This window comes from Phascolarctos cinereus, unplaced genomic scaffold, assembly GCF_003287225.1.
Source record: "Phascolarctos cinereus isolate Bilbo 61053 unplaced genomic scaffold, phaCin_HiC Scaffold_3;HRSCAF=262, whole genome shotgun sequence".
NCBI classification, from domain to species: Eukaryota; Metazoa; Chordata; class Mammalia; order Diprotodontia; family Phascolarctidae; genus Phascolarctos; species Phascolarctos cinereus.
Window position 1 is genome coordinate 93476119 of NW_027555736.1, and position 23689 is coordinate 93499807.

The 23689-nt window shown below is 34.5% G+C and overlaps 1 protein-coding gene across 1 annotated transcript in view; it reads right to left on the reverse strand.

Annotated features, from left to right (window-relative positions):
- Positions 1–1300: 1300 nt before the first annotated feature.
- The window catches only part of CCDC172 (coiled-coil domain containing 172), a 53716-nt gene continuing 31327 nt past the window's right edge, over positions 1301–23689 (reverse strand). Inside the window, exons 5-8 of the mRNA XM_020988156.2 lie at positions 16110–16275; positions 10771–10872; positions 9848–9950; positions 1301–1412 (exon numbers count right to left, since the gene is read on the reverse strand). Of these exons, the coding sequence (XP_020843815.2) occupies positions 1301–1412; positions 9848–9950; positions 10771–10872; positions 16110–16275 (483 nt within the window). The remainder of the gene's footprint in view (positions 1413–9847; positions 9951–10770; positions 10873–16109; positions 16276–23689) is intronic.

A 23689-nucleotide genomic window follows, 5' to 3' on the forward strand; every position in this document is an offset into this window, starting at 1 on the left:
GGTCTTCATTTTAAAAGATGAATTTGAAGCTTAAAGACTTTGTATAAAGTCACAAACTTATTAAGGATTGAAAGCAGGATTTGAATCTGGGCCTTCTGAAACCAAAATCTAATGTTCTTTCCATGATGCCATTCTAATTATAAACCTATTTAAAATGTGCTAGTTTCTCATTTCCCCCAAGAAAATTCCCATGCCCTCTGGACTGTTTGCTAACTGTTCCTCAATTTTAACACTCCTTCTCCTGTCTCCATGAAATCTCACAAGCCATCCCTGGGCCTACAATCCACTCCCTGATTTCTGCCTTTCAGAATCTTTACCCTTGTTCAAGGCTTAACTTAACTGCTGCCTCATGAAACCTTCCCTTTTTATGCCTGTGATTAGTCTTTGTACCCTATCCATATTGTATTCCCCACTCCATAGGAGAACGTAAACTCCTTGACATTTAGGCTTGTTTTAGTTTTATTTTTATATCCTCAGAATCTGGCAAGGTACATATTAAATGTGTAATGAAAGTCTATTAAACGAAAGTGAACTGAAAGACCCTACTGTAGTCCAAAATGAGACCTTCTTAGCATCACAGAAGTTTGAGCTGGAAGGGCCTTAAGAGATAATCTAGTCAGCCCCCTAATTTATACTATTCACTTGCTAATTAAGCACATACTACCTTGTGACAACTTTATTATTATTATTATTATTATTATTATTATTATTTAATTCTTGTGCTGGTATTTTAACGTTTGGGGCATTTTTGTTACTTCTAGTCTTTTCTATATCATTAAAATGTAAGTTCTTTGTAGGCAGGAATCATGTCTTTATACTCTGCTATTCCTCCTTCCCCCTATTGCATATAAAGGAAACGATGATTGAACAATCACAGATAATGAAGTTACGTGATCAGTAGCTTTCAGAATTTATGTTTTAGACTGCCCAAAATTTAAAAATAAGGAAAAACTCTAAGAAATACCATATTTTGAAATATCACAGTAGCATATGGAAAATAGCATGTACAATATGATGTGCAGAGCTCATAAGAAAAAAAAGTTAGATTAACATATATATATATTAAAATATTTTTAAATGCTCCTTAAATTAAAAAAAAGTATTTTTTTTCACAGATACTCAAATAATTGTCTCCTTCTATCTATAATTTCTTTTGTGGCATGATGATAAACCAGATTACCCTAAAGTTACTTAGCTTGAAACAGATGTGAGATGTGTGTGTGTGTGTGTGTGTCTGTGTCTATGTGTGTGTATACAGTCATATGATTAGGTCAAATAACACTAAACATAAATTAAATCATTAAATCATGGTAAAATGGTTTACCAATTCCAAAAATTCTATTTCTGATCGGAGAGCTTCATAAACACTTTCCATGTCTTCTTCCTTATAAAGTTCTAGTTCTTTTTTAAGCCTGTTATAAAAGAAAAAAAAGTATCAGTATGGCACACGATACTGTTTTATATAACTATTTCCTAAATTAAGATAGATAGACTTGTAGTTCTTATAATCAGAATTGTGAAGTCAAGACTGGATGATTTGGAAAGAATATTAAGTGTTCAAAGATCTGGAAGAAATATTTGATACTTCAATAAAACATCTTTCTCTTAAGAAAACAGAAAAGTGAATAAATAATAGATGTTTAATAATCCTAGAACCATAAAGGAGGAAAGCATGGTTCAGTTTACCGAAACTCAGTACTGAACTGAGACCTGGATTCTGTTACTACTAAGAATAAGGTTTATATATAGGGCTTTCAGGTTCACAAAGCCCTTCCCTCACACCCTATGCAGGTATGCATATCCCCATTTTAAGGATAAGTATACTGAAGCTAAGAGAGATGAAATGAACTCTGTTACTGTCACAATGGCAAGGCCAACTGACATTTGTATGATCTTGGAAAAGTCTTTTAATTTCTTTTGGTCTTGGTGTCTTTCTTTGTAAGGATATATAAGGCAAATTTTCCATCTCTTAAAAAATTAAGAAAAGGTCCCTATCAGTTTTCAACTTCTATAACACAACTTACAATTTCTGAAGACACTGCTACACACCTGGAGATATGCTTGTCAAATAATGAGTTTAATTTCAATGAGATCAATTAAGCTTAATAACATCTGTTTGTCCTGATTAAGTCTATCTTCCTCTCTGATTCCAATATTATTTTCTTATTTTCTCTATAAAAAAGTATGTGTTGTGTGTAATTTTAGCCCTGAAAAATAGTGACAAGAATCATCAGGTTTACAGCAACGAAGGGAGAAAATTACCCTCATGTATCTGAAATGTATTGTGTTCTGAACCTGAAGAACTCTTGAAAAATAAATAAAAATTCTGAAGCACAGCTTATAAGAAGAAGATATAAGAAGTTATTAATTTTGTGTAGCAGAAAGCTGCAATCAGGACTGTGGGATATATTTTAATGAATAAATGGGAAACCAAAATCAAAGGCAACCGAGCTTTACAAGTATATTGGCAGATTCAGAAGGGAACACAAAGTAAACGTATTTTTTTTACAATTTTGTCAAAATGTATGTTATAATATTTTCCTACTAAATAAAAATGTAAATATCCCTAATTCTAAGGTTTCAGTAGGAGAATTATCCCAAATTAGTTCTAATTATTTATTAGTATTTTGTGTGACTAAAAAAAAAAACTTTTTAAAAGAGCCCAAGGAGGAGAATTAATTTAGGCTGTATAAAGCAAGCTTCAATTTCATACTGCCATACTTAGACACTTTCATTCTGCTTCATTTTTATTTATTTTTAAATAAAATGGAATCAGTCCCCCACCTATTGTACCATTCACCACGAATACATTTTCTTGTGAGTTCTTTCTTGTCCCTCACAACAGCAATGCTGATCAACCTTCCTCTCCCCCCCTCCTTTTTTTTAAAGTTGGCTAATAATAACAGAACAAGAGGGCACCAAAATTAAGAGGAGGATATTTAAAGCAAATTAAAGGAAATATTTTTAATACAGCATACAATCAAGCTATAGAATTCATTCTTACATTGAAAAGTCTGTTGTTAGATTTAAAAGAGGAAGCAATGATAATGTTATGAATATTAATAACATTTGCAGCGAGAGAAAGCAGTATAATGGTAAGCAAAACTCATGCTTCAGTGGGTGGACTGATTGACTGCAATTGTCACCTCCTCCCCTCATTTCACAATAACTAAATGCAGTTACCTACTGTGTATAAGGCATCATGATGGACACTAAGTATAAAGATTTAAAATAAAAATTTTAAAAACCTACAGTTGCTGCAGAAAGTTTACAATCTAATAGAGAGGAAGTCTAGTCTAACCTTCTAAATCATCAACTAATAGTCAGTGCCCTATTATACTTAGCCAACATTCGAAATTGATGTAGTAATTCCATGGTTTTGTCTTTTGTTTGTTTGTTTCATTTTGTTTTCCCTAATGACCATTCAAAACAGGGTCACCAACCTTTCCATGTCACAGAATAGCTTCACTGAAAAGATACCATCTCTTGAATAAAGTTGAGCAAAATGACTATTCTTAAAATTAAAAGTTTTATCCTATCCAAAATGCACAAACATTTTTAGAATATTCTTTGAAATACCAAATGCAGTTTTCACAGTTTTCTAAAAGTTGGGCAACATTATTTCAGACTTTGGGGGACAGGCTAGCAAAATCACTAACATTCATTACAAGCATAACTTTTGCAGTAATCAATTGATTCCACTATCAAATTTTCTCCTTGTACTTATTTAGAAGCTCAGTAATTACAGTATGTGCCAAGAATATTACACTCACAAAACAGGGGATGTCTGTTAGCTTAGAGGCTACACAATCAATGCTGTAAAGACGCCTCTGTTAGTGAATAAATGATGAACTTTTACCAGAAGGGATGCAGAGTCAACAGAAACATTCAACAAAATTCTGCAGCAAAGAATGGACCTGGAGTTAGAGAAGAAACTTTCTATGTTACTTATTTCAAAACAGGAAGAACTATCTCATCTGGATAAATCATATGCTCCAAAATTTTTGTAAACACTATTTTGTAGAAAACTGAAGTACTTTCTTGTTAGATATATGTACCTTTGATTTTATTTCCTTTGTCAAGATGCAAAGTGCAGACAGAATTTCCTAAAAATAATTTGTTTTTAACATTCCCCATTCCTCTTTTTGGATAAGAAGAAAGACCCATGTTAAAATACATACCTGAAAATAACTAAATATCTACACATATAAAACATATTTAAAGAGGTCCTGGAGAGTTTGAAAGTATTTTGGTATTATATAATTTAATTATTTCATATCTCATCATATTATATTATATTCTTCTGTATAAATCTAATGATTGTCAATGTTATCTATATGTCTATTTTTAGATGTATTTTTCACCAAAAATATGAAAGCAGTAATTTACCATATTGTATAAAGACACTGTCTGTCACTGTAGAGAAGGTGCCAAGTCCCTTCATCTTGAAGTTTTCTGCACCAGTGAAATTATAGGTCCTGTCTTTATCTCTATCTCCTTGGAAAGTGCTGGTAAATTTAATACCTTGCACATTGCAAATATGGTATTGATTAAAATCCACTGTTTTCAGGTGTGCAAAACAAAGTGATCTCTCCTTCCTTTTAAGTCTCTTGCAGAATTTTGCTAGACCTTTGATTTGTCCTTATTATATATGTCTACCTTGTTCTCCCTCTCTCTCTTTCTCTCTCTCTTTCTGTGTGTCTGTGTCTCTGTCTCTCTCCTCTCTCTCTTCTCTGTCTCTGTCTCTCCTCTCTCCCCTCTTTCTTTCTCCCATTTCTTCTTTATCTTCCTTCTCTCTCTTCATCCCTTCTATCTCCCTTCCCTCCCTTTCTTCCTCATCTCTCTCTCTCTCTCTTCTCTCTCTCTCTCTCTCTCTCTCTCTCTCTCTCTCTCTCATATTCTAGTCTACCCCATTCCCATCTTGTTAATAGGCAAGTAAGTAAGTCTTGGCCCCTCTAAACCTCACTTTTCTCATCCATGTAATAGAGATACTATTTATATTATCTACCTCACAGGTCTGTTATGAGAAAAAGTCTCTAAGTCTTTAAGTCAATATATGTGAATTATTATTATTGAACACTGCACAAGGGCAGAGATTGTATTGTTTTCCATCTTTGTATCTTCACTATCTATCACAGGTTGTTAACTAATTGTTGTTAAGTGGCTTAAAATCTGAAACCTTGAATCACTTCCACTTACATTAGAAAAAATGCATCGAGATTATCTTCAGAACTTGAAAACTATTCTATCAAGAAGCTTGGTAGACAGGGAAAAGAATGGAAATAGTTAAAGTTGTCTCCTATACTGAGTGTCCATTACTTTATTTTTTGCCACAAATAAAGACTATGACCCAGAACACTTAGAATAAAGGGAATGCCACAGTAAAAATAAACAGAATATAGTTTTTCAAGGAGATTTTTTTTAAAATTATATTTTCATGGAGACTCAACTAGGCATGTCATTTACTTTCATGCTGTTATTTGAAAAGGCATAGACATAGACAAGATGAAAAAAATTATAAAAGTAATGGGAGAGAAGAACAAAAGCACTCTCATACTTTCATAGACATTGATAGTCTATAAAATGCCGACTATTCAATCAGTGTATGTTCTCACTATTCTGTGGTCTGAGCTAATCAAAACTCAAATAATCAGCTCCTATAGAAAATAATGGCTCAATCCTGGTTCAGCCTCAGGAATGGGAATTTTATCCAAAGCCCTTGGGAAAAGGAAAAAAAACTCATTCACCTGTGGGATCTTGGGTTAAACAACATTTTGGAGGCCCCACCATTATATGTAGGGCCACTAGGTGGCATAGTAGATAGATCCTGGGGAGGGGGACGGTGGCTAGAGTCTGGCAGACTCATCTTCCTGAGCTCAAATCTGGCCTCAGACACTAGTTATGTCACCCTGGCAAGTCATTTAATCCTGTTTGCCTCAGTTTCCTCATCTGTACAATGAACTGGAGAAGGTAATGGCAAACCCCTCCAGTACCTCTGCCAAGAAAAACCCAAATGGGGTCACAAAGAGATGGATACAACTGAAAACAACAACCCCTATATATAACAATGTAGAGGAGAACTGACCTGACTTCTAGAATTTGGAATATATTGACACACCTGAGTGATAAACAACTACTACTCTGGAGATGAAACTAAAGGTTGCTTTGCTACTCCACTTGATAAGTCTATTATTCCACAGGGTTTGATACGGGAATCTTTTAGAAACAGAAAGGTTTCAAAATACTATCTTAAGATTTCTAAATATGGAGGCAGCTGAGTGGTGCAGTGAATAGTGCACTGGTTCTGAAGTCAGGAGGACCTGAGTTCAAATCCAGCCTCAGACCAAACACTTGACACTTAATAGCTATGTGACCCTGGGTAAGTCACTTAACTCCAATTGCCTAAAAAAAAAAAATCTAAATAAAGGAAAAAAAAAGAAAACATTCAAAGAGATACCATCAATCCTTTTTTCCCCCAGACTTGTGATTTCATCCAGAACACTCCTCTGCCCAGTACTTCCTTTTCAACTGAAAGTCTTAGAGAGTTGCCTGGGGCCCTGAGAAACTTAAGTGATTTGCCCAGGTCCCACAGCCCAATTAGACTCACAGATCTGATTTAAAGTCAGATCTTCCTGACTTCACAGCCAATTCTCTCTCCACAAGGCATCCAATATAAATTACTGGCTATGTAAATGCACAGATGGTATAAAGATAAGTTTCAATAACTAACCCGAATAATGATGAAAAACAAGGAAAAGCTACTAATTATAAGAGAATTTCAGTGATGGAGATGGAACAAATTATAAATCAGTGTGCTCTGATTATTACACACAAAGATAATCAGCCCAAAAGAAGTAATATTTCAAATGTTCTTTTACAATGAAGATTTAAGCTCTTTTTTGCCCAAGATTTAATAAGAATAATATCAGTAATGATAAAAATAATGAATTACAATTTATTTTTAAAATCCTCATTGTCAAGATTTGAACAATTAAAAATACAATAAAATGCATATATGACATACTAAGATATTTAACACATCGCAAGAAGACATTTCTTCTAAAACATTTAAATGAAATTAAATGTTTAAGTTAAATTTATTTGGGCCTTCATGGTTTCAGTTTATTAAATACTGTCAAATATGCTAGTTTGCAATCATCAGCCTCTGGTTACCGCACTAGTTATAAGATTGATGGTCCTTTTCCCTAAATCTTCATATTCAGTAACTTCGCTCTTCACACTTGGGATATCTTTTGTGAAACTGACAAGGGAACTAAGTAAAGTTATACATACAGAAGAATATAAAGTGGGAATAGATAAGTATCAGAGCATTCCATTTGCAATGAATGGAGTAGGGTGCATGGACCAATGATTCTTTCCATCCAAATTTCCTATGCTGCCATTTGTTAGAAAACAAGTGCTCCCTAACAGACTATGTATATGTTTAATTTTCGCCTAGAGCATATTTTTATGACTGAGTTATAAACCTCTGAAACTGGGGTTCATAATGGAAATCCTTACAATACTAACTGGAATGATGCTAGTGGGCACTGCTATAAAAAAAAGTCTAAAACAATCAATGAGCAGATTGTCATTACAGAAACTCATTTTGCATCACACAGATCACTCAAGAGATTGATATTTTCTGCTTATAAAACTTAACATAAAATTAAATTGCAAATATTTTCTCAAAACCACTAGAATGATGGCCTAAGGCAATACACTGTTAATATGAAGCATTTGTTCAGCTCTAGTGGACATATTTCCTGTATGATTTATGTGAAAGAAGGCTTCATTTGCTTCTTCATGGTTTTAGTAATGAGGTTTCTTTTTCTCATAATATGAAACCCAAGAAGCAAAGCTGGGTTTTTTAAAATTAATCCAGCAAATAAAAACTGAATTATTAAATAATGCAAGTCAAATTAATACATTTGGGTTTTTTTCCTGGAGCATATGACCATAAGAAATTTCAAACACATGCAATTCTTATGTAATAGGACTGGGCAAAAAGAACATAAAAATTCTAAACAGCAGAAACACATTTTGATTCTTCATGCACATAGCAAAAATAATCAATTTTTAATAAAGTAGTGGATTTTTTTCTGATTTTCTCTTGAAATGTAAGAATGGATGAGAAATGTTAGCTATCGGGGTAATTTTTTTAAACAAAAACTTAAAAGCAGAAGACAGAATTGTTAACAATGAGACAAATTTTAATACCTTTCATTGTATCTTAGGTGAGAATTTAGAGATCATCTAGTCTGACCTGACACCCCAATTTTTCGAAAAGGAAACTGATGGCCAGAATTTGGCAGAACTCAGAGTAAAAACTCAGTTCTGATTCTTAGTCAAATCTCTTCCTACTACTCTAACCTCGTTCTCAAGTGAATAGCACCAAATACACAATGATTTTAAGGAGGGAAACATTACATATAGAGACAAAAATGTTTTAAAATATTAATAACATATGTTTGAGCAGGTGTAGAACTATGCTTTCACTGGTGCAAGGAACTCCCAAGTTCCAAAATTCCTCCCACCAATGCAGTTCAGCTTCTACAACTTTTAGTAATAGAGAGTTGCTTGGGGAAATGAGCTTGAGTGACTTGTGAACTGTCACAAATAATGAGCGTTCAAAGAAGAACTGAAAATCAGGTCTTTCTGTCTCAAAGACTAGATGTCTATCTAATATTCCACACAGTCTCTCAACAACATGATAAACCATGAAATTTACATATAATATTTTTCAATTAGTTAAATATTAGAATATTATCCTGCTTTACAATTCTTTATCTGGAATTTAAACTTAGAATTTTGCTGAAATACATTAGACAAAGTAAATATTTTATTTAAAGGTGATGATAATGTTCCATTTGTAACCTACATAGATGGGAAAAAGAGAAGATCCAACAAATGGCATCCCAACAATCCACCAGCGAGTGACATTTTGGAACTAGGGCTCCTAGGAGTATTTTTGTGAAGGTTTCTAGGAGGAAGACACTGGAAAAAGAGGAGCTGAGATTTGGAGTTTGGAGTTCATCCTTCATCTTGGGGCCATGTGGACAGTCTGGGATCAAGCACTGGGTTCATGCTCTCTTGCATGGAAAGACTGAGACAAGGGGAACTACTGTGCTGGAAAGGATGATGACTGGTAGGATAAGGCATCTAACACCTCAAAGACAATTTTCTTCTCTCCAAGTTGGGGAAGACAACAAATCCCATAAACTGAGTGTTTCCTCTACATTCTTGCAGAAGGGAAGGAGTCTCAAGCAGAAAAACCTGAGGCTGGCAGCTATTATATCCATGATAAACCCTAACCTTAATTGCTCCCTTGTTCTCAGTTCTTTCCTCTTTATATAAAGAAAAACTGGAGGCTTGTTTTCTTGTTTAATGTGAGCAGCTCTGATGTAGGTTTGAGGAAACGTATGAGTCTGTGTAGAAAGCAAGAGATGTCTCCAATTTCAGCTTCTAGTAAAGGGGTATGGAAAAGGCAATAGCTTCCCACCAGGGAATGACAAACACATAACTTTGGAGGTACCTTTTTAAAACTAGGCCACATACCTTGCTGGGTCCCCTACAAGGGAAAAATAGGAGAACAGAAATCTGATCCAGTGTTAGACCCTAGAATATCCACCTAGCCCCACTGATGCAGGATAAAATCCTGACTCCAACTCTTGATTCCTTTCTTTCCAGCATCTTTCTCCCAGAAATCTTCACAAAGAATCCCTTAGAAGTCCCAGTTCCAAAATATGGACTGGTAATGGTTCAACTGATGGACTCCATGGATGGTGACTGTCATGGCGCCAAATCTCCATGGCAATGTAGACTATACAATTATAATAGGCCTTACCTTATACATTCAGGATCATTCTGAGGTTTTTCACTGATTCTGACTTTTTCTTCCTCTAAAAATTTGGTGGTACATATGGCTTCGTTTACATTATTTTCAAAAACTAAAAGATAAAAATAAAATGGTTATGACTCGCTTCTCCTTGTGACTATCAGCTATATAACCCTGGAAGTTACTTCTCTGGGTCTATGTCCTAGACTAGGAGATGAATGAATTGAAATATTTTCCCTTACAAATCTAAGATTTTATGAATCTGCTAAGTATCACCTATATTCTCCTACACTTAGAATATTCCAATACTTTTTTGGTTTGAATGTACAAAATCATACAGTTGATTTTTTTTTAAAGCTCTACTTTGGGGGGCAGTTAAGTGGCGCAGTGGATAGAGCACTGGCCCTGGAGTCAGGAAGACATGAGTTCAAGTCCAGCGTCAGATATATAACATTCACTAGCTGTGTGACTCTGGGCAAGTCACTTAAATCCAACTGCCTCACTTTAAAAATAAAATAAAATAAAAAAATAAAAGCTCCACTTCAAGCTACTAACAAGATTTAATACAAAAATCATTTAACTCTTCCTCCCCCCACAGCAAACACACATACACATGCACACACATACAGAACCCCAACAACCAACAATAACAAAATCAAACACCAGACTGTAAAGCAAACTGTCTCTGAGTATTAAAAAAAAAAACAACACTATGTCCCAAGTGGTCAATATAGTGTTTTTGTTGTTGTTCAAAGAGTCTACAGATTCTCTTGCAATGTGACTTTGCAAAAAAGAAAAAAAAGCCTCTAATGGAAAAGCACTATAATAAAATGGGTTTATATACTTTTATCTTTCCTTTATAACCATATGGACATATAACCATTCCCATTAGGGTTTATTAGACCTAAAATTATTAAATATTGAGGTAATACCTTTAAGTTTTCTCTGAAGAACAAATAATTCCTGCATCAATTCATTCTTCTGTAGCTGAAGTTCATTTAACTGGATACTCTTATGTTCCATTGACTTTATTTCTGAGAAAACATTTATTTAATATAGCAATTATCATTACAACTCTCTGTTATACTCAATATTGGATTATCAGTGTAGTAAATTTTTAGACTTAAGCTGCTTTTCCCCAGCTGTCCAATATGCTCCTAGGCCACTTTAATCAATCAGTCATGTGTACATGCTAGCATGTGCATCACAGTGCTGAAGTGGGAGTTCACATTTTTACAGCCACTTTAAAATCTGCAAAATGCTTTACATATATAATCTCATTTGATTTTCCCAACAACCTTCTAAAACAGGCATTTGCCTAGTTATTATTATCCCATTTTAGAGATGTGAAACAAAATTAAAGAAAGTGACTTGTTAATGGTAGTATCCTATGATTAACCAGAGGAGTGTATGCCTCCACTCCTCCAGGTCTGATCCCTATTACGCAATAGGTATTAACTGCACCTAGTTCTAGTTAGAACTAGATGCTGAAACTCTTCCACAAGCTTGCCATTGTGACCCACTTATAATTTCAATTCCCCCCATCCTAAGGGTTTCTGTGCTTCATGCCCACTGAGGCACAGTTTGAATAGGCCTTCTTGGTTAATATTTAGAGAACTCTTTTGCTATTGGTCCATGTTCCTTTATCTGATCACTCCCTGGTAACAAGGCAAGTCCTTTGTCTCAAAACCCAAGCAAACGTGAGCCCCAAGCTGCTATGGGCCTTTGATCTGAGCACACACCTCACTACCCTTCAGGCCCCCACCATCCATGCTGCTCCAGGGCTGCTAGGGATGAGGGAGGCTTCCCACAACTCTATCCCTAACGAAATCACTTCCCCTTTGTCCACACCTCCAATATTATGCTTGGTTGTGAGCATCAATAAATTATTTTGACCCATCTTAGTGCTGATGTATACTAGTCACCCAAATTCCACTAGAAATTTTATCACACCATGTTAGTTTTCCAATTGGTTCATGCATGCTGAATCAAAAATATTTTAAATGAAAATCATGGGAAATATAATTAAAAAGTAAATCTGCTATAAAAATCAATCACATGACAGATTTTAAAAGATTTTCTGTCTTAGGTATTCTCCTGTTCCTACCTACCATAGAGATAACTTAAATCTTCTCCATTAAATATAAATATAATTACATGATAATATACAAAGGAGAGGGGCAGCTAGGTAACACAGTGGACAGAGTGCCAAGCCTGAAGCCAGGAAGATTCATCTTCGTGAGTTCAAATCTGGCCTGAGACACTGACTAAGTTGTGTGACCCAAGGCAAGTCACTTAGCCCTGTTTGCCTCAGATCATCTGTAAAATGAATTGGAGAAGGAAATGGCAAGCCATGCCAGTATCTTTGCCAAGAAAACCCTAAATGGGGTCATGAAGGGCCAGATATGATTAAAACAACTCAACAACAATGATCCAAAGGAGATATGTTTTCAGTTAACAATCACAGAAAGTTTAGGCCCAGAATAACCTTATAAACTTAAAAAGAAAAAAAAAAGTAGCAGAACAAATTAGACAAGGTTAGCTGATGTAGGATATGTTTAGACAAATGATCTATAGAAATTAAACATGACAGTGGTAGAAAGGCGTTTGAACTTAGATTCTTAAACATTTCCAGAACACAGAATGTATTTCATTTTCTTATTCCTGGTTATCAAAGATGGAAAGGAAAAATTCTAATCTCTGAAATGGAAAGTATGAGAATGGAAGTGAAAAAGACAGAATGCACGAAAAATTATAGCTATTCCTTATGAAATATTGTGAGAGATCAAAAGACGTACAAGAGGCCTTTCCCTCCATGAACTTAGAATCTATTAATAAACATAGACATATACAAATAATAATATAAAAATAATATATGATAAGCACACAATGGCAAAAAATATGTTACTTAGTACCATATAATAGGAGAAAGTCATTCATTCCAACTTTCTCCATTAAAGCTGAGGACCCTAAATAGTTAAGAGACTTGTCTAAGAAAGAACAGACATTTATTTGTACCTACTATGTGCCAGGCATTGAGCTAAGTGCTTTACAAATATCATCTTGTCTGATTCTCACCACAACCATGGAAAGCATGTGCTGTTATTATCCCCATTTTACAGATGGGGAAACTGAAATAAACTATAGTTAAGTGACTTGCCCAGAGTCACACAGCTAAATGTATCTGAGGTCACATTTGAACTCTGGTCTTCCTAACTCGAGGTCCAGATCTCTGTGCACTATGGCACCAGATAGCTGCCCCTAAGATCACGCAGATATTAGGTAGTAGAACTAAGATTTGACCCTGGATCCATCACTCTTCCCATGGCACCACATTTCTTCCCATTATTGGTCACGATCTTTACCTTGATGAGATCACATCTTTTCCAGATTCCAGATAAGTACCCATATTTCTTAATGTTTTATTTTTTTGTATTTCAATTTTCCAGTTGTCCCCCATACTCTTCAAAAATTGCTCACTCAGATCTGGATTTCTGGCTTTCTTTAGGTAGTTTGAGGTAATTTGGAGTTTACAATTTGTCTAGGCATATTGAAACATAGATTCTTCCTTGTTGAAGCTGTACAAATTCTTTCTTGTTATATTTTGGCTGCTTATTTTTTTCTAATTATGGAAATTTTTCTTTGATGATTTCCTAAAATATACTGTTCAAAATCCCTCTCCAAAGTTTTTTTTTCTAGTATGTCAGAAATTGTGAGTGGAGTTGTTGTATCATGACTTATTCTCTAAATTTGACATTTCAATCTACTAGCTTTTCAGTATTTGGATAATACTATGATTTTGTTATTCTGTGATTTTGTAATTTTATATTTGTTTACAGCTGTTCTGCATTGTGGGTGATTTAATTTTCTGTTAAATATCCAATTAATTAAACATATATGTAGTACTTTACTGAGATCCTACTGAATCCTCAAATTTGTGTTGAAAGTATCAAAGATTTTAGAACTAAAATGGATCCTAGAGATTATGTATTTCTGGTTATATCTATAGTGCTTTTTAAATTTTTTTCTAGACTTTTTCTACTAACCATTTTCTTCAGCATTTCTTTCTAATTATTTCCAGCATCTTTTAATTCTTGCTTGAGTTCTTCCCAAGATTTCTTGCCATCTTTAAAAGGTTTTCTTTTATTTGGTCTTACAATTTTCTTTACAATGCTAATTCTTACTTAATTTCATTACCCATTTGAGGATGTCTCTCAGGAGATCTTTCATGGTTTCTCTTTCTACTTGCATTGCTTCTGGTAATTTAGCTGATTCAGTTTCTCTAAAGTATTTTTCAAATTATATCAACCCTTTTTTTCATTTTGCTCATTTTTTTACTTTTAATTGATTTAAAATTTTTTCCTCAATGATTTTCCAGCCTGTTTTGTTCTCTTTAGTGTTACCATTTATTGTTTTTAAAGCCAAGCTCCCTTAAATCCTCTTACTCTACCATCTTGACTGGAATATTAATAATTTTTAGAACAAAAATATCAGAGAAAGATAAAACATAACTCTTTGAATAATTACTATGAGTCCCAAAGATGTGCAACAGGTCCCCAAAGTCTTACTGTAGTTTTAAACTATTATAATGTTAAAACTACATTTAGAATTTTAGGATATCTGTGTGTAAATCCCCAGAATAATTTAAAGACCTGAATATAAAGACTACTGTAATGGAGTATCCTTCCTGATCAGGTCTTGGGGTTGGGGGGATGGAAGTGGTAGGGAGGCTGCAGAAGAGGCATTCACCAACTTTCAGATATTTCTCATGATACCATAAACTACATTGTACCACCAACTGGCTCACCAGTTTCTCAGGAAAGGTACAAATGGATCTCATCTTTCTCCACACATGCCCTTTCTCTTCAGTCTTTCTCCTTTACCACCCCCCCCTTCCCCATCACTCTGAATATATTTATTTTTCCCAGTTAATCAAAGAAGAGAAGAAAGGGAAATATTCTCAGCATTAGGTAACTACAAGCCTCTGAGTTATTTTGGTACAAAAATAATAGCAAATAAGATTATAAGATCCCAGATGTAGAATGGATTTTAAGAGGTCATGTGATTATACAGTCAGAGGAATATAGGTCTAGGGCTGGAAAGGATCTCAGAAGACATCTACTCCAATTTCCTCATCCTAGAATGGGAAAACAGAAGACTAGGGAGGTTGTTTCTTGCCCAATTTTACACAGATAACACTGCAGAAGAAGCACTAGAGCTGGGATTCAAAACCCATTGTGCTCCAGCACCAAATTCAGTACTCTTTCAGATGGTCTGAATGAAGCTAACAAGTCAAAGGATAGTAGTAGTAGTAGTAGTAGTAGTAGTAGTAGTAGTAGTAGTAGTAGTAGTAATAGTAGTAGTTGTTTTTGTGATAGTAGTAGTAGTAGTTGTTGTTGTAGTAATAGTAGTGGTGGTGGTTGTAGTGTTAGTTGTAGTTGTAGTAGTAGTAGTAGAAATAGCTGGCATTTATATAGCACTTTCAGCTTTGCAAAGTACTTTACAAACATCATCATTTTATCTTTACAACGAGCCGGAGAGGGAGACGCTATTTTTATCTTCATTTTACAGATGAAGAAACCGACAGAGATGAAGGTTAAGGGACCTGCCTAGGGTCACACAGCTAATAAATATCTAGGGCCACATTTGAACTGAAGCCTTCCTGACTGTAGTTCCAATACTCTATCCACTGCACCACCTCGCCGTCTTCTGTAATAACAGTGAAGAGAATTTGACAGCAATTCACCTGAGAAAGAGATCTCTTAGTCTTTGATTCAATAACTTATTTTGCAGGAAAAAAAACATATTAAAATGTCTTGGAGGTCATACAGCTGTACGTTCTTTATGAGAAAGAAGTAAATATCTCCAAAGCAAGTTTACATGAAGAATTTTTTTTTCTCAGAGAAATTAAGTTTCAGAGTGTAGTCCAAGGTCAGAATCCAATCAGGCCTATGCATTCTAGCAGAGTATGAGATGATGTTCATATTATGGTCCTGAGTCTTTAAGATAAGTTAAAAAAAAAAAATCCTCCAGAGTCCTTCTCTCTCTTGACATTCAAATGTTTCTCATAATGCTTCTAGCTCAAATCCTGCCTGATACAGTCAGTTCATTAAAGCAGAGGAGTGTATGATATTTTTTAAAATACTGATATTAAAAACAAATTACAATACAAGTTGTGGTGTGTAAAGGGTTAAACTTGAAGCCTCTAGACATTTCACTGATCAGAAACACCCCACTTCCTAATGATACCCAGAAAACAAGGTATACCTACCACTTTTCAAAATATTTTCCTGTTGCTCTAAATCAGATATTTCAATCTTGACTTTTTCTTTAATCAAAAGTTCTCTCTTATTTATTAATCCATACTCATTATTGAAGTCTGTAATCTCCTTGGTAAATCTTTCTTCCTCTTCTTTTATTTTCTTCTTCATAGTCTCCTGAAATATAGAAATGAAACCTCATAAATGGAAGCTAGTAACAATTCTTTTTTCCTTTAAGAATTTAAGGTACATTAAAAATGGCAATAAAAATTTTTAAAAGATTTTCTCTGCCTTAAGTAATTTTTTAAAGTTTTGTATCTAAATGTATTTAATTCCATTTTAATAAATGATGATCTTATAATTCTCTTGATTAATCATTTTAAATAACATTTTTACATTTAAAATTCTATAAAATGTTGTTTGCACAGTTCTGCCACTGAAGGATGATATTTATTTGTGATTATAAAACCCTAAGCACAGATTTGGCTTCATATGTCTGGGCAAGAACCTTAACTTCTCTGGGGAACAGAAAATATTAGAAAGTTCTATTGTTGTTTAGTTGTATTCAACTCTTTGTGACCCCATTTAGGGTTTTCCTGGCAAAGATACTGGAGTGGTTTGCCTTTTTTTTTTTCAGCTCATTTTACAGATGAGGAAACTGAGGCAAACAGGATTAAGTGACTTGCCTAAGGTCACACAGCTATTAAATGTCTGAGGCTAGATTTGAACTCATGAAGATGAGTCTGCCTGACTCCAGGCCTGGCATTCTATCTACTGTACTACCTAGCTGCACAAGAAGTTCTATTGCATGATCTCTAAGGTCTCTTCCAGCTCTAAAATTCTGCTCCGCCATTTTGTCACTACTCTAAAAATATATATAATACAGTAATAAAAACAATTCAAAATGATCAACCAGAAACATACCTACCATATTGGTCCAACCACGGGCTTTCTGAAAATATGTCACGCCATTAAAATAACATCTTTTTTAAAAGAAAAAAATGTGTATAGGTATACAAAGAAAAATACACAAAACTGCCTTACTCATGATATGTGAAAGTTTTCCATGTTTCTTTAAAATTTAATGAAGTTTTTAAATTCATTTTTATTACCAAAATCCTCTTCATCTTCATCATTTCCTTTTTATTCCTTAAGACTATGATCATTCACTTCACCTAAGTCTGAGGGAAAAGTATGGCCTTCACATACTTGCAGGAGTTTCCACAAAAATGTTTTAAAGTTACCTTTCTAAAAGGAACATAAAAAGATTCCTAAATATCTAAATAAAGCCATGATAGATTTCGCTTCAGTTTCCTCATTTGTAAAACAGGAAGTTTGGTTGAGGTGATTTCTACTATCTATACATCCTGAAGAAGAGAGTTTGAAGACACGTCCAGATCCTGTTTGTTCCTTTAGTATGTATTTCATCTTGGACAAGTCCCTAAAGCTCTCATAACTTCAGTTTTCTTATCTCAGGGTTTTGAGTTAAGTGATCTCTCTGGTCATTTCTAGTTCTAAATGCTTTGAAACCAAATTCAACTCAATATGATTGGACAAACACTCATCCCATGCTTATTCTGTGCAGAGCACTGTGTTGGGTGCTGAGCATGCAAAGACAACACTAAGCAGAAAAAAAAAGTCCCTTGAGGAGTTTACATTCTTTCATTCCAAACTCTTAGTTTCAAAAAACACAGTTTAAATTCTATGAAATATCAATAGCTGAATTTAAATAAAATATTAATCATGCTAGAACCTAAACATTAATGTATTTCTGAAATGCATTTTAAGAGAAATAAAATATGCCCCACTTGCAGTAACTTGCACATTCTCCCTATTGATTTAACACAAGGAAGGCTGTTGTTGGACCTTGTTTACAAAAGTTAATTCAATTCAACCAACTATTTCTGAAGAATGTGCAAGGCAATGTTTACATAATGGGAAATACAAGGATGGGAAACAATGCTGTTCTTACCCTCAAGAAGGTTATAACCTAATAAGAGTGATACATAAGTATTCAAATAAGCATAATATGAGGTAGAATATAATAAATATAAGGAGAGATAGAGAGATAGTTTTCTGACTTTTTGATATATTCAAGTCAATTAATTTGAGTGTTCTACCAAACCATGGAGCTGAGTTTCAGGGAAACAAAAAGATGAATAACAACCCTAATTTTCCTGCTTCAAGGAGGAGGGATCTGTGATTTTTATTTTATTCTTTTTTTTTTTGCATGGGTATCCCTTCTAACAACTCAGGTTAAAAACTCTAAAAATCAAAAGGTAGTCATCAAGAATTGCAGTGCCTGTAAACTGTACCATTGTGAGTCCATCCAGCTGATGAATGTCTCCAAATTTATCTGGGCTGGTGCTGAGAAAAGACAACTTTTCACCAGGTCCATATTCAGCTGAAATTATAAAACGATCTTCCTAAAATGCAGGTCTAACTACTTCACCCCGTCTCTTCAATAAACTCCAGTGGCTTTCATTTATATCAAGGATCAAATGTAAAATCTTCTGTTTGGCTTTCAAAGCCCTTCATAATCTAGTCCTTTCTTACCTTTCCAGTCTTCTGACACTTCAGTCCCTTCCATATTCTCTATGAACCTTGCTTCTCCTCACACATGTCTCTCTATCTCCCGACTCTGCTAATTTTCACTGGCTATCCCCCTCTCTGCAATTCTCTCCTTTCTTATCTCCCCCTCCTGGTTTCCCTGGCTTCCTTCAAGTCTCATCTATGGTACTGCTTCCTATAAGGTCTGTCCTAGTCTTCCTTAATCTTAATGTTCTTCCTCTGAAACTAGCCTCAATTTATCCTGTATATATCTTATTGGTTCATAGTTGTTTCCTTGATTAGACTGTGAATTCCTTGAAAGTCAGGAATGTTTTTTGCCTTTCTCTGTATCCATGGCACCTGGCACATAATTTGTTGTTGTGCAGTCTTTCAGTGGTATCTGACTCTTCATGACCCCATCTGAGGTTTTCTTGGCAAAGACACTGGAGAGGTTCTCCAGCTCATTTTACACATGAGGAAACTGAGGCAAACAGGGTTAAATGACTTGCCCAAGGTCATACACAGCTAAGCTAGTAAGCGGCTCAGGCCAGATTTGAACTCAGGAAGATAAGTCTTTCTGATTCTTGGACTGGTTCTCTATCTATTGTCCTGCCTAGCTACCCCCTCTAGCACATAATAGGCATTTTTAATTTTTTCACATTTTATTTTTATTTTATGGAATAAAACAAGCATTTCCATAACACAGCATAATAAAAAAGACAATTGCATGTGAAACTGCAAATCTATTATGTACAACTTGCTATTCCTTTTAAATACATAATAGTCATCATGTAAATTTCTTTTTTTTTCTTTTTTGTTCCTTTTTTTCTTTCCTCCCCTTCCCCCCTCCCCCAGCTCTAGGGATGACTACCATTAGACACAAATAAGTATGTATATGTATATATGTATGTGCATATGTGCGTGTGTGTGTGTGTATACATATATACATTATATATATATATATATATATATATAATGTATATATATATAAATTAGTTTATGCATACCACTATTTATCAGTTCTTTCTCTGGATGCAAGATGCAGATAGCAGCTTTCTACGCATGTCCTTTATAGTTAATTTGGTTATTTATAATAGTTAAAATGACTTATACCACTACTAGATCTATCTTCAAATATAATAGGCATTTAATAAATGCTAGCTGACTGATTAACTAGTTGTTCCTGCCAGATCTTGTGTTCTGAGGTCATAGACATCAAGACTCCAGGGTTACTTCTATGCCACAATGTGGCAACAACAAGGACTTAAAAATACTTATTTTGTAGAAGAGGGAGGAGGAAAGAAAGAATAAGGCAGATGCACAGAAGTGGTCTGATTGATAATAATGGAATATAGAGAGAATGAAGGTTTACTCAATTCTGATTTTACTTTTGCTTTGTCTGCCAGGGAAAATGGTTTTTGGTTTAGAAAAAACAGGACAAAAGTGGTTAATAAAAAGTTGATATCCAAGATAAGTAAGAAAGTACTATGAAAGTACATAACTGCACTTCATAAATTCAAATCACCACACCCTTGCTGAACTCTACCCTAGGGCACTAGAATAAGCCCTAGAATAGAAAGTATAGGCAAATAGGATCACTGGACCATCATCACATTCTCTGAAAAATCATGGTGAATGTGAAAGGTATCACTGTACTAGAAAAGAACAGATATTGTCCAAATTTCCCCCCCACGTGGAAGAGAATGTTATTCTCAAGTGATATTGACCTTAATTCCCAGAAAAATACTTCTTTAATATTTTGATGGATCTGTGATTTCATCAATCTGGCTATTCCCTCTAATAATGCAGATTGCAACCTACCTACACATTCTCATCCAAGCAAACTTTGTCCATATCCTCTACTAAATCCTCCACAGGGATCTGTGCCTTCCTTTAGATCTTTTAACATTGAGTGGATGCCAATGAAGTATAGGGATAGTTCATTGGTTATCCCTCCTTCTCACTACTTGGCTATGTTCTTTCTGATTCATTCATGTCTTTCTCTTATGCTGATTCTTCATTACTAAATTTATTTTAATCACCTCATGCTTAAAATGAGCCTCTCCTTTGAATGAGCCACACCTTTAATTCTGTAGAGACAATGGTATTCCATTACTCACAGACATACAGCATAATCATAGAAATGATGGTGTGAAAAGAATCAACCTTTATTTCAAGGAGAAGACTGGGGATCATTAAAGGCCCTAAACAATTTCCCAAAAGCAATCAATTCACTCAACTTCTCATATTCCATTCTGGACTCTGCTCATTGTGCAGAAATGGTGTCTGTCCAAAACGTAAGTGCTGATGAATGAGCTATATGAGTTGTTCATTCAATCACGTATTATACTACGGACAGCAGACATTCTTCATTCCCTTGTGTTTGCTCTTTTTCTATGCAGATAGTAAAAACTCTTTCAAGTGATTATGAATCTCATTTTGTAAGCTCTGCAATATCTAGGGCCTAAATATTATCATTACAATGTCATCTACAAACTCTCCACCATACCTGAAATGTTCTCCCTCTTCTCCATCACCTCCTGGCTTTCCTGGCTTCCTTAAAGATTTACCTCAAATCTCACCTCCCAACTCTCTTCCTTAATAAAATACACAGGATCTAGAGGCATAGGATTTCTCCACAATCTGAAAGGTCTTCTCTCTCATTTCTCACACCTGAACCTTTCCAATATTTTTGTTTATGTGCTTCCTTATGCCTACCTTTGCATTCAAGTCATCAAGTATTAAAAGATATTGTGGTTTCATTTGAGGGTCTTATCAAATTCTTTGTAGAATTAATTTTTCTACCTCCTCCTTTGCAACAGATGTTGATACATATACTGAATTATCTTTATGATCTTCTTGCAAATGCTTATCATGAGCACTGTAATACAAAATCACCAACTGTGCCATGGAATTATTATTTTTTGTTGCCTTCGGATGCACTATAAAATTAATTCCACCAACTCCTATTTGTCTCTCCAAAGAGAAACTATGAGTCATCCTCACATTTAGATACACCATTTTTTGTCTTCTGGTTTCATTTATAGTAAAAATGTCAAGATTTGTATGATTTTATAATATTTTAAAATATATGATTTTATACTGTATCCACTCACTGTATGAGGTTCTTGGATTTAGATCACCAAAAATTAAGTTAATGTTTATTTATGTGTGCTAACAATACTGTGTGCAATTATCAGAATCCACTATTTACCACCCTGTCTTTGAAGGAACAGAAGTCTACAAAGGTTGTATTTTTCTTTCTTCCATAGATTACCATTGCCAGGTAGCCAGCCTACTAGTGACGAGTTTTCTATACTAAAGCAGGCTGGTCCTTGGAAAGCAGACATAGTCTTTTATTTCAGCCTCTCTAGCACAGTAGAACCTACAAGTGCTTGTGTCCCACAAAAATTCTTAGACTAAACTGTGAAAAAGACAGTTTCTGAACATCTAAAAAAGTAAATAATGATAATTAGAGTCAGTATGGCTTAGTCAAGAGCAAGTCATTCCAGTTTAAACCTCATTTCTTTTCTTTCTGTTTTTTTTAAATTCAGTTTCTAGACCGGTAAATCAGAAAGAATATTTGTAGACAGACTGCCTAGATTTCAATAAAACATTTCATGAAGTCTCTCATATTATCTTTGTAGAGAAAATAGAGTGGTATGAATTAGACAGAAATACCAGGAGGTTGATATAAAACTGTTTGAAAGACCAGTCTCAAAACATAGTGAATAACAAGTCCATTTCCACTTAGTGGAAGGTTTCTAGGGTAGTCCCAAAAGGCACTACCTGTACTGTTGACCCTCTACTGTTTAACAATTTTTTTTCCAACATAAATGAATATATAAATAGCGTGCTTACTAAATTTGGAAATGACATACAGAAGAGTGAGCAAGAGAGCTAATACCTCTATCACAGAGTACACAAAAAGATTTCAAAAGGTTAGAATGAAGGAATGAATTTAATAAATAAAATTACACAGCAGTAAGCTTAAAGTCAGAGACAAGTTAAAAAAAACAAAAAAATTTAACAAATATCAGATAAAAATGGCACAGCTAAAAAACCCTTCACAATAAAAAATTGGAGATTTTAAATTTATAGTACAAAATGGAAGCCAAAAAATGCTAATTCTGTCTTAGAATACATTAAGAGAGATAGCATGTCTAGATTGAAGGAGGTGATCTCTCTATTGTACTCTGTACTCCTCGACCTCAACTGGAATATTATATTAAGTCCTTGGTACCACATTTTCTAAAGGATATCAACAAACGATGATAACCTCCAGAGGAGGGAAACCAGGATATTGAAAGGTCTCAAGATGCCATATGAGGATCAGTTGAAGGAACTGAAGATGCTGTGAAGGAAGACAAGACTTAACATGGTAGTTGTCTTCTAGTACTAAAAGTCTACCCTGTGGGGAAGGAAATATATTTGCTGTTTGCTCCAGAGGCTAGAAATTGATGCAAGTTACAGAGAGACAGATTTAAGGTGTCAACCATTTTTAACTATTCAAAAGTGGAATGGCCTGCCTTGATGGAGTGGATCTCTTCCTCAATTTCTTCTATCAAATAACAAATTAACTCATTGGAGATGTTGAAGAAGGAATTCCTATTCAGGTATGGATTGGACAAAATGACCTCTGAGTTGTTGCTCAGTTCTAAGTATACAATCCAATGAATTCATCAAACATTTTGAAGGACCTTAAATGTGCCAATTGCTGCTCTAGGAAGCTGAAGATAACAAAGATGATAAACAAAGTTACCCCTTTCTCCAAGTCACTTAACAATTGAGTAGGTAGATGAATAAGCCAGTTTACAAATAAATATAATACAAAAAAATGAAAGTGCATTAAGAAGTACAAACAAAACAATATGAAAATCCATTGGAAGGAAGTGTCATCTCTAGTTTTAGAGGACAGAAGAAAGGGAAGCTCAGCAAAACCAATTTATGAAAAGACTGAATGATTCTTAAATAGGATCTTATGAATTTCATTGCATTTATAGTTATTTTAAACCTCAAAAGATCTCCATTTTTTACAAAT